Source organism: Lygodium microphyllum, chromosome 6, assembly GCF_053477565.2.
Source record: "Lygodium microphyllum isolate KBCC chromosome 6, Lygodium_microphyllum_v1.1.10, whole genome shotgun sequence".
NCBI lineage: Eukaryota > Viridiplantae > Streptophyta > Polypodiopsida > Schizaeales > Lygodiaceae > Lygodium > Lygodium microphyllum.
Window position 1 is genome coordinate 112,280,806 of NC_141140.1, and position 12,921 is coordinate 112,293,726.

The 12,921-nt window shown below is 43.0% G+C and overlaps 1 protein-coding gene across 5 annotated transcripts in view; it reads right to left on the minus strand.

Annotated features, from left to right (window-relative positions):
* LOC148034983 (transcription factor) overlaps window positions 1-12,921 on the minus strand; it is a 65,058-nt gene that overhangs the window by 14,020 nt on the left and 38,117 nt on the right. For all 5 annotated transcript variants that reach the window (XM_087679901.1, XM_087679904.1, XM_087679902.1 and 2 more), the window contains exon 2: window positions 896-1,013. In XM_087679901.1, coding sequence (XP_087536027.1) covers window positions 896-993 — 98 coding nt within the window. In that variant the 5' untranslated portion in view covers window positions 994-1,013. The remainder of the gene's footprint in view (window positions 1-895; window positions 1,014-12,921) is intronic.

The following is a 12,921-nucleotide window of genomic DNA, read 5'->3' on the forward strand; positions in this document are numbered from 1 at the left end:
AGGACAGGATGATGACCCTAAGAAGGTGGTGCAGGCAGATCTGCTTGTGGACAGTATGAGCCATGTGACACGCTGCCAATTTGGTGGACAGTAAGCACTAGGGAGGTCAGACAGGTCTGAAGTTGGACCTGTTCAGCCCAACTGCTCGACCAACCAGGGATAGGGCCATAAAATTAACTGAGACAGTCTAGAGATGCACAATATATATTGGAAGAAGTCCTTAAGCCAGGATATCCACAACACAGAGCTTGTCAAAACTTCAGGCATGCAGCAGTCCACATGAATGGAGGATGAAATCTAAGGGCCGTAACAGCGTCACCATAGTAAAGGGCAGCTGAGAACCGAGTAGATGTGAATGTATCTGCCTTTGTACCTGCTTACTCTTCTCTGAGTTGTGCATTCAGGTGGAACGCACGTTACAGCATGTTTATCTTAGGTGGTGACACTTACAACCTAGCACTTATGATGACTATATTGGTAACCAAAAGTCTCACGTACTAAAGAGTCCATAAAAGCTTGAATTTCTCATAGTAAACTTAATAACTGAGAAGTCCCTATACATGAATCACTTTTAATTGTGAAGATTTTCATCTTGAAGACTACCAATATCACCTTGAGCCAAACAGTGAACCAACAGGATTAATAACAACAATTCAAACTTGTAAATTCTATGAGAAAAAGTTTTGTAATCAAGTTTAAAGCACCCATATGACTTGAGAGATACACGTTAGATACTTGACCTCACCCTGTTTCAACATAGAATCAATTTTTTATGCATTCATTACATTACCCTTCAGTGTGTGTATAAATTGAGGCAGAATAAGAGCAAACTGTACAACAAAGAGTTTTAACTCAAGAAACATAAGAGAACATTATAGAAGAACATGGAGCTTACCATGAGAATTCACTCTTTGAAGAGGTTGACTGTGCTGATACAGAGCTTTGGCTAGTGCCTGTAGATAAAGCTCCAGATGGAGCAACAAGAGCAGCCATGGCCTCCCTCTAGTTTCTCCCTAACATGCAAAAAACACTGAAATGTGTTATGCAGTAGAAAACGCTACGCTATTTCCTCTTTTCTGCTCAAATGCAAAAAATCTTCAAAGACTTTGCACTATTTGCAAAATGGTCAAGCAAAGGGTAGTATTCAAGCTTTTCATATGGCATAGGTAGAGGAGCATGAGGACTACAGAAGGCTTGCTCCAATTTAAGAAGTAGAAACTAAAAAAGAAAAGAAATTAAGGAAGAGAGAAATAACCGCGAGGACACACAGTATCAATGCAAGTCACTTGTTCATCTTAGGCACATGGTCTCAAGCAAATATCTCCACACACTTTGTGCGTCCCATTTTTGGACTCCAAGAGAGAGACAAGTTATCACAAATAATACGTATGAATATAAATGGCCATAAACTCCAAAATGCTTGATCCTTCCTATGTTTATGGCCATCAAAACAACCATCTACATCCCTAACTAAGGTCTAAAACTTTGAGCACTTTAAGTGCCCATGGCTGTAGACCTTTTCTAGCACATTTTGTGTAGTGGAAATACTATAGACATGCCGAATCTGGGGACAAACATCAAAAATACCATATCTAAGAAATCAAGAGTGAGTTATTGAATCCCAACAAATTTCTACATGCTATTTGTGTGATAGTTTGTGACTCCACCTCAAAGGGCTCCAAAAAAGATCTTTGATCCAAGAAGTCATTACAAAGAAATCCTCGTTAAAAACTTGAATGCAAAATTAGAGAACTTGGGCTCCAAAAGATATGATCATCACCACCTAATCTTTGAAAGATGATTGGCATGAGGGAGACTCTAGAAAGTAGCCCCAAAAGCTGATTGATAGAAGCACCCCAAACTCTAAATCTCGCAACATATAATGGGGATAAATATTCCAATTGAATGTGTATAGCCCACGAAAGTATGCCACAAAGCTTCCAATACTTAAAAGCAATGGCTAACCCTATCCATGCCCCAAGACTTTAAAACATGAGAAATCCAAGCCAAGAAAGAAATAGATCATCCAAGATCCATGTTTGGAACTTTATAGACTAGATCTTGTTAGCAGTAATTTGTGTCCTGCACAATCATATCCTCCTTGTAAGCCTCAATTTGAGTCAAGACAAGGACATTAGAACTCTGATATTCTATCTGTTTGTCATTTCATTTGTTTTGACGGAGGAGGCAGGTGGGCATTAGGAGCTTTGACATTCTCTCTCTCTATCATTTCATGTGTTTTGACGGAGGATGCAACTGTTTCTAGAGTGTGCATTCCAATGCATTATACTTTTCAGTCAAATTTAGTGGGTGTCACACTGGCTGTTTTAGTGAATCAACACAATGTGTTTCTCTGTCAATGACCAAAGGCTGCATTCACACTAGCGATCAACATTTTAGGTTAGTCACTACATCAATTGCAGCTCCCAAATCAGATCAGCCAGTTTTAGGCCATCCTTTTGCAGCAATTGGCCAGTCTTTGTCAGTTCCAACTATTTATAGCTGGCCCAGCTCATAGGCAGACACATTATCTTGCAAATTTCAGAACTCTACAACATCCAATGGCACTCCTCCATCATCTGGTGCACATCTCTGTCATTATCCTGATCCAGTGCCCTCATTGATGCTTTGGGGGCTACACGTAGGAACTGATCGGTCCACATTGTATCCAATATTCTTTCAAGTTCAGTGCAGATTTCTTCTTCCATTCTCTTCACTCTCTCTCACTCCTTTTCTCTCTCCGTATGTGTAATCTTCTTCCATTGTGCACTCTTACATGATATCATCACCAAAAGAGAGGATCTAGAGGTCCTACAAAGAGACCACACTCTACATGCTATTTATGCAGATTTGTCACGAAGAGCATAGATTTTCTGTATTGTTTAGGCCTTCTATGAATGTGTAAGGCATCTACAACTTGTTTCGTCGGAGTGTAGCTGATTCCTCCATTCAAGCAGCCCAACATCAAAATTCAGAACTGCCATTCAAAAGACCAACACTCTCGTTGGTCTGATCGTCGTCAAAATGATCATCATGATCGTGAAGGTTGTGAAGATGGCCGAAGATCAATAATCAGATCCAATATAGATTAGCACTCTGACCAATCTAGAAGATCAGAGTGGCCTCATTCATCTCTTCTCTTTGTTCCTTCACATGTTATTAATGTTACCTTGTTTGGCCATAATGGCACCATCCATTCAAGTGTCAGTTCTTCCATCATTGCCCACGAAGGATCAATTCGATGGCACCAACTACTCTCTTTAGTCTTGCAAAGTGAGTGTATATTGGATACCTTCAATCTAAGGGCCTTTGTTAATACCCCATCCTATGGAGGATCCCTACACTGGTTCCATTACTAGCAAGCTACTCTTTGGGATCAGCTCAACTCACAAGCTCAATCTTTTCCTTCTATAAGTTTGCAAGTTAGAATCCTAGTTCATGTTGGCAAACTTCGGACCACAACAGAGGTTTGGACAAGGCTCTCTTCCCTCTACCAACAAAAGACCTTTGCCCATCGTATTACCATAGGAAAAAAAACTCTGAATGTTATCTATTGATAACATCCCTTCCATGAAGGACCATATCAACAAGATGGAGGAGTTGCAAGATGAGGTTGTGTTATGTCCTTGGATATCCGAATGGGTGCTAGTGGCATTAGCCACAATGGTTATGAAGTGACTTAGTGAAAATGTACTAGGTACACTTCGAGAGTGCGGAACGGAAGAAGGTGTTGAGAAACCCTTCACCCGCAGTTTGCATTTTTGTGTTTCTGCGTTTTGCATTTAGGGTTGCGTTTAGGGTTTGCAGCCCCAAAAAGAAGCGCCATCCTAGACTAATTGTGCCTATTTATAGGCCACTCTCTCATTCATTCCTTACGGCTGATTCATTCAGTCCGTCACCTCTTCTCTCCAGCCTCTCCACTACCCTCACACCCCTTCAAGAGGACATTGCAGTTCGTGGTTCGTGGCTGTCATCATCATCTTCCTTGTGCTATAGCACCCTTGTTCCCTTGTATCACATTCACTCCATGATTCAGAACTTCATCCTTCCATTCATTAGAGTTTTTTTCTCTCTTCTCCATGTTTGCCGAGTTCACTCCGTGTTCTTCCCTGCCAACCCTATTGTCTCGCTAGTACGTCATCTTTTGACATGGTATTGGAGTTGGATATGCTCAAACAACGGCAAAGATCCTCCACTCCAGTAAAGGCAAAGACTGGTGGCGGGTTCAGCATCCACTTATCTTCTTCTTCCGCTACATCAAAATCTCGTTTTTGCAGGTTTCAGGTGTTTTCAGCTTGCTGCCCACACCCCTTTCGCGGAGGACATCACAATCTTAGTTGTCCCTTGCTGTCATCTACAGCCTGGCGCCTGTTTCCAGCCTTCCACCCGCAATTTACAGCTGTTTACAGCAAAGCAACTGTTGCTGATCACTCTCCATTCAAAAAACAATCTCGTTTTTGCAGATTTCAAGTATTCCAGCTTGCTGCCCACACGCCGGATGCGAAGGACATCGCAGTCCAAGCTGGTCATTGCTGTCTCCAACAGTTTGGTGCCTGTTTCTAGCCTATCACATACTGTTCGGAGCTGATTTCCGCATATTGACTGCTGCTGCTGTTTTTTCCTACGTTTTTAGTATTTCTCTCTCCGCAGGCTGTCCTGCTTGCGTTTTTAGTCTTTCTCTCTCTTGCAGGCTGTCTTGCCTATGTTTTTAGTCTTTATCTTACCTGTTGCCTGCGTCTTTAGTCTTTATCTCTCCTGCATGCTGTCCTGCCTGCGTTTTTAGTCTTTCTCTCTCCTCACCAGTGTTTTTCTACTGGTTGCAACCTCTTCACTAGTCACATCCTCCTCCCACTGGCAGCTCACTTCCAGCCCTTCCACTACCCTCCCACCCCTTAAGGCGGACATTGCGGTTTGTGCTTCACACTGCCCTCACACTTCGTGGTTCATGGTGACTGACCTCTTTCTTCTTCAACAAGGCACACTAGTAACCATGGCTTCTTTACCACCAGATGTCCCGACTATTGGGTGCTCTTACTATGGCATCACCGGACACACCACCAATGCTTGCTGACTTTGACCTTTACTCCCCACCCCCCCAGAGTATATACGTACTCCACCAGGCACTCCTTGTGCCACCTCTCCTTTCTGGGCCACCGAGATCGTTCTACATCGGCTATCAAAGTACTATGCTCAAGGCAATAAGACACATTCGATACGCACTAAATCCTTTCGAGCACATGGAGGATCAATTGGTGCTAGGACCTCCTAGAGATCGTCGCAATGCCAGCAGCAATCTTCTCCCACTTATTTTCCAGTACAGCGGCTTCCACGACCTACGGATCTACAGTCCGCTCCATCGAGAGACAGTAATTGTTTGATACCGTCTCCTCATCAGTTTGCTCTTTCGAGAGAGAGTGGTTGCTCGACTCCTTCCTCTACTTCAGCTACCCAATCTGCTCCACTGAGAGACAGCGACTGTTGCCCACCTCTTGCTCATTCTGAGCCCCACCCTTCCCCACCCTCGACTACGCAAGTTCGAGAGGCTACTTCTGGGAGCTCTTCGGCACCCCAAATACCTTCTTTGGCACGACCGGCAGCACTTCCTTCGTCATTAGACATTTCGGAGTCCGTGATCCATGAGTTTTTGGATTCCCTATCTACTTCAGAGGGGGATGTTATTTCTTTGCCCTCAGAGAGAGCATCTACTTCTTCGACTTTAGCGGGGGGCCCTCCACCTCCCACCTCAAATGGGGAACCTACTCCACATGAAGTTCTTCACCCATCCTCTACTTTCTTAGGGTGGCTGTCTTCGACCAGTCATCTCTTCTACTGATACCCAAGATCTTTAGGTACCACCTAGATTGGGACCTCGAAGGTTCAACCGCGACTTGGTGACGAGGCCTTCGTATTCCTTCCAACATGAAAACACAGAGCTAGTGGCTTCTCTCCCGAGGTTGAGTTTCGGATTCTCCAGTTCACTCTGTCTACTGTTCTTTACTGCAGGTTACCTTTCAAGTGGAAATCTTAGATCTTCGGGATCCCCTACATCTTCTTCCTCCTCTTCTCTTCTTGCCTTGGTCACTTGGTCAACATGGAGCCACCTCCCGAGATCGAGTACGGGCATATCCTTATGGTTCTTGGCACCACACAAAGTCCGACATTCCTTCTATGCATTGCATGTTTTCATCATCTTTGTACTAGGGTGCTTGGGCAAGTGAACAATTTTCCCACGAGGGACACTGTCCAAGTGGCACCTGCTGCATGAGCATTCTTCAGCATGTAGCATTGCATCTCCACCTCACTCTTTTCTTGTTCTCCTTTTAGGGCCTGAGAGAGGGGGTGTTGAGAAACCCTTCACCCGCAATTTGCATTTTTGCGTCTCTGCGTTTTGCATTTAGGGTTTGCAGCCCCAAAAAGGGGCGCCATCCTAGACTAACTATGCCTATTTATAGGCCACTCTCATTCATTCCTTACGGCTGATTCATTCAGTCCGTCACCTCTTCTCTTCAACCTCTCCACTACCCTCACACCCCTTCAGGAGGACATTGCGGTTCATGGTTCGTGGCTGTCATCATCATCTTCCTTGTGCTACGGCACCCTTGTTCCCTTGTATCACATTCACTCCATGATTCAGAACTTCATCCTTCCATTCATTAGAGTTTTTTTCTCTCTTCTCTTCTCTTCTCCATGTTTGCCAAGTTCACTCCGTGTTCCTCCCCGCCAACCCTACTATCTCGTTGGTACGTCATCTTTTGACAAAAAGAACATGAACACAGTGAAAAAGTGAGAGAAAGAGACAGCAAGAGATAAAGGAAGAAATACTATACTAACTGAAGAAGAATGCTGAATACAATAATCAGTCCCTGCACACAGCCCTCAACATCAATGAGGGCACGAGATTAGGCTAATGAAAATGGCAGCACCAAAGTTTGGTGAGTGTCGGAGACCAAATATGCAAGACCTACGGAAGAATGAATAGCCAAGTGGGGGAAAAGGGCTGCTATAAATAGCAGCAATACCACCAAGCTGGCCGACTACTGTCTAGGGCCCCAAATTTGGCCAATTGCTCATAAATGCCAAAATGACTACAATAAATGCAGTCCACCTACTCATAAAAAATGGAAAAATAATGACAAAAATATCCCAGCAATTGTGGAGCAAGCAAGCACTAACAAGGGGTGTAAACCAATTGACAAATAAAGAAGTGCACAAGAAAATGGGCCTAAACATAGGAAATGCACTCTAAACTACCAGAGCTCCCATATCTCCGTCAAACTCTAGCAAGAGCGGAGATGACTAATTGACATAACTAAAATAGACAGGCTAACAGATTCACGCTGGACACATGACTTTATCTCGTTTAGGGTGGTATGGGACACTGCTAGCGAGAGGGGATGCATGGGGGGCATGTGTGGCAGGTGGTGGGTACGATGACAAGGTATGTTTCTTGCCGGAACTTATGCTTAATTTTTGTATCAGGGTGATGCTTGTGTACAAGAATTTTGATGGTTCTAATGATTGGAGTCTCAAGAGTTGCCACTCCACGGCTATGGTAGACCATCATTGAAAGTTGAATTCTTATAGCTTAGATAAGCATCAATATTTTGATTGACAATGATTTTGTCAATTTAAAATTTAATGTTAACATTATCATTAATTTTACTATTAATATGCTACTAAGTGTTACTATCATTTTAACCTTTAATGTTTACATTAATGCTATTGTTATTTTAGTGTTAACATTGTGTTTAATGTTAGGATAAACATTATTGTCAATCTTAATTTTCATGTCAGGGAGAGAGAATGATTAAGTCATGGGGCAAGAAAGAAGAACTCTTTCAATGATGGGCGAAGAGAAGAGAATCCAAGGCGCACTATAATGGGAGCAAGGTGCAGTACGATGAGGGCCAACAAGAGAGAGAAATAGACAGAGTGAGCGGACAACCAAACTCCATCGACCCAATAGACTGGGCCCATACCTATTTTGGCCATGGATTAGGTGATGATGGATATTAGCAATTTAACCGGCTCATGTGTGAGTCTCCATCATGTCTGACATTACTAGATATTTTAGGCATTTTATTGTGGTCATTATGATGAGTATTTAGGCATTTTATACAGACCGACCTACTACCATTTATGGCATTATTTTATCCTTATATTCTCAACTCCCTCAAAAAATCATTCATCACCTAGAGGTTATGTTGGAGAGAGGGAGCCAGTGGCAGTGCCCACGTAGCCAGTGACTCACTATTGTACACAACCATCTCGTGTTTGATATATGGATTCCATTTCTTGTGTAGTGAGGGAGAGGCACGGAGATCGAGACAGACTGTCGCTACACCAGGGAGAAACAAAGAGAGTTTGTGAGAGCAGAGTAGAGAGTGAGCCCGTTTTCAAGTACAATGATGAGTGTGTAGTATGTACCTTTAGGTTTTTAGATAGATATATATGTATAAGTACAAGTGCTAAGGGTGTGTTCACACCCGAGCACATTTAAAACGCACGAGGCCTTTATTCCCAACAACCTCCCACCTAAAGGCAATGTGCCTTAAGAGGAGAAAAAGAATTAACTAAGTCTAGGTATGTACAAAGCTGAAATACATATATCTATCCAACTCCCATCATCTGTCGGCAATGAGCAAACCGCTCTGCTGGAAGACCCTTCGTGAGAAGGTCTACAGGGTTATCATCTGTATGCACTTGACAAGCTCAATGCTCTTGCTGTCAAGTACATCTCTAATGAAGTGATACTTCACCTGTATGTGCTTTGTCTTTGCATGAAAGACATGATTCCGTACTAGCATGATAGCACTCTGACTATCACAATGGAGAACAGGTAACTCTGAGATGCCAAGCTCTCCCACCAGACGTGAAAGCCATAAAGCCTCCTTGCATGCCTCAGTCGCAGCCACATACTCTGCCTCTGTAGTAGACAATGCAACACACTTTTGTAGCCTGGAGATCCAAGATACTACTCCTCCTATGAAAGTAAACACGTACCCAGAAGTAGACTTCTTACAGTCCGCATGACCAACATAGTCTGCATCCATAAAGCCAACAACAGATGCCTTCTGCTTTCCAAAGCAAATGCACAACTCCTTTGTGCCTTTGAGGTATCTCATAATACCTTTCACTGCATCCCAATGCTTCTTGCCAAGGGCTGCCATATATCTGCTAACCACTCCCACTGCAAAGGCAATGTCATGAAGTGTAGCAACCATAGTATACATCAAACTGCCAACAGCTGAAGCATATGGCATCTTGGCCATTTCAGCCTTCTCATCATCAAATGTAGGGCTGTCCTATGTACTAAGTTTCACATATGGAGGCAATGGAACCCCAATTGTTTCCCCCCCCCTCCATATTGAAACGCTGCAAAACTTTGAAAACATACTCCTGCTGAGATAGATAGAGTAAGCCTTTTGATCTATCTCTAAGTATTCACATGCCAAGAATGTGATTTGCATCACCAAGATCCTTCATGTCAAAGCTGCCATGAAGACTTTGCTTCAATGAATCCAAGGCATGAGTATCCCTCCCAGTAGTCAGCATGTCATCAACATACAAAACCAAGATAATCAGGCTGCCATCTGCTGCCTTCTTGGTGTACAAGCAGTAATCCACTTGACTTCTATGAAAGCCTTGGGACTGCATGAATGTATCAAACTTATAATACCATTCTCTTGGTGCTTGTTTCATCACATACAAACTCCTTTTAAGTTTACATACCATTTTTTCCTTCCCTTGTTCAACAAACCCTTCAGGCTGCTGCATATATATGTCTTCATGCAGATCACCATGTAAAAACGCAATCTTTACATCTATCTGTATGAGCTCCATATCCTCAACTGCAACCAAGCCCAAAATGGTTCTCAATGTAGTCATCTTGACTACAGGAGAGAAAATCTCAACAAAGTCAATTCCATGCTTCTGCTTATAACCCTTTGCAACCAATCTTGCCTTGTACTTTGATGAGGAATCAGAAGTGACCTTCATCTTGTAAACCCATTTGCATGGAAGAGTTTTCTGCCCTTTAGGCAACTTCACCAAGTCCCAAGTGTCATTTTTTTCAAGAGATTCCATCTCTAAACAGCATGGCTTTATACCATTTCTTGATGTCATGTCTGTCCATTGCTTCCTTGAAGCAAGACGATTCGCCACAGTCTGTCAGCATGACATATTCAGCCACATTAATTACACCAGGAACAAACCTGTCAGGCTGTCTAGCAGCCCTAGACGATCTCCTAACCCAATGGTCATTGTTTGCTGGCTGTTCCTGCAAATTTTCATTTTCAGCGTGCTCTCCTGGCATTTCAGCCTGCAAATCAGCATTAACAGCTTGCTAAACTGGCTGTTCCTGCACATGTAATGGCTCATTTTCATGGGTAATAGCTGGCTGATCATTTCCTGCATTTACAGCAGGTATTTGCTGCTGTACAGCAGGCACATTTTGCTGTCCAAAAGATATTTCCTCCCGGAATACAACCCTACGGACCTCCTCAGTCTTTTCGGGCTGTTTGTGCATACGATCTTCCCAGAAGATAACGTCACTATTACGTACTACTTTCCTTTTCTCGGGATCCCACAATCTATACCCCATTTCACCCTCGTCACCATATCCTAGGAAAATGCATTTACAAGACTTTGGCTCAAGTTTACTGCGTTTTTCTTTACGAATGTGCACAAAAACCTCGCAGCCAAACACTTTCAGATGAGCATATGAAGATGGCTTGCCCAGCCACGCTTCTTGGGGAACTCCCCCCCCCCCCCCCCCCAAGACCTATTTGGTGACCGATTAATTAAGTAAACGGCTGTCATAACAACCTCTGCCCAAAAAACATGGGGTAATGCAGCATGAGACAGCATCGTACGGACCTTATCATGTATAATCCGACTCATACGCTCTACAACTCCATTTTGGGGCGGATTATGAGGGGCGGTGAGCTCCCTCTTTATCCCTTTGCTATCACAAAATGCTTGAAAGGCCTTGGACACATACTCCCCACCATTATCAGAGCAAAAACACTTAAGTGTCTTATCTATCTGATTTTCAGCCAATGCCAAGAATTTTTTAAACTTGTCATGCACTTCATCCTTGCTACGAATAGGGTAAATCCATACTTTCCGTGTAGCATCATCGACAAAGATAACAAAATATTTCTTTCCCCCTAAAGATAATCCTGGCATTTGACATACATCCGAATGTACTAACTCTAGAGGAGAAGATTTCAAAGAAAGAGACTTTTTGTGAGACGTCTATGCATGTTTGCCATAAATGCAATGATCACAATGCTCAAAATCAGCATAACGAAGACAAGGCAAGTAATCCAAACGAGAAAGCACTTTCATTCATGTTTGACTCATGTGTCCCAACCGGCCATGCCACAAAGAAACGCTTGGCTGCTCAGTCACAGCAACAACATGGTCGCGCACACTAGATACATGAAGTGGATACAAAGTATCGCTCTTGCAACCTCTGGCAATAACCCTAGATCCCTTATAGATCTTCCATTTGTCACTCCCACTGTCACTGTCATGAGTGACTACATTCACCTCTTCAATTTTTACACTGCTCTTCTTAGGCTGACTGTCCTTTTTCTCTTCCGTGCTATCATCTGTCTTCTTACCTTTTTCTTTCTCTTTCTTCCATTTGTAGCAGTCACGTTTAAAGTGACCCTTCTTGCCACAATGATGGCATTCAACATCTTTGCCACATGATTTACTACGTCCCTTGCCATCATATTTGCCCTTTTGTTGTGATCTGCCCCTAGTATGCAAAGCACTAGAAGACTTACTGGATGCATTGTTCTGCCGATTCATCTCTTCCAGAAGTAGAGCACTCTCTACATCAGCATACAAAAGGATCACATTAGAATTGCTCATAGCAGTCTTGAATGTATCCCAACTCTCTGGTAGAGTGCAAAACAAGAAAGTAGCCTTAAATTCCTCATCAATCATGAACTTCAAGGCAACCAGCTGGCTGAAAATGGAGTTGAACTCACTCAAGTGAGTAGACATTGCCGTACCCTCTTTCATACGCAAATTCATAAGCTTTTTCAGCCAATATACTTTGCTTGCAGCACTCTTTTGTGCATACAGTTCTTCCAATCTAGTCCATATAGCATATGCAGAATCCAAATCTTCAATGTTGAAGAGCAAGGCATCAAAAATCGATAGCTCTATGGTTGAGCATGCAAGCTCATTTAACTCATCCCAATCATCCTGATCCATGTCCGCGGGCTTTGCCCCTTTGGTTTTGATCGGCTTTGCCTACTTCTTTTGTAACACGATATTGTCGCACTGCTTTTGCCAAACTGCAAAATTATGTGCACCTTCAAGCTTCTTTATGTGCATCAGATTACTGCTGTCATTGCTGCTAGCCATGATTTTCAGCCCAAATGTGACCAAAAACCAGCAAATGCAGGCCCAAACTGTCACCCAAGTGACCAAGGTACAAACAAGTACCAATTATCAATAAATGACCACGCAGAAGCACAGATTTCAGATCTGTAATTAAATTTTCAGAAACACCAAACCATGTGCTACAGCATTATCCAACTAATTACAGCTGTTCCAAGGGCATGTGCATCACATTACATGAGGAATCCCAAAATTTCAGCTGCAATTTCTGTTGTACATGTACCCACAGGCATAAAATTTGACATGAACGGTCAAACGCCCCAAAATTTTGTGCTCAAAGTGTCAAACACGCATCTACATCTCCTCTATCATGCATAGGACAGGCCAGTTTTGCCAAAATAGAGCAATTTCAGCAAAACCCCCAAATTTTACCAAGTGTTGATGTCCAAATTGAGCGGAATTCAACATGCATGTACATAAAATGCCCAAATGCTGCACAAATTTTGCCTAAACTACAAAAGCCCCAAATTGCACAGGGTCCAATGTGCATCAATGTTG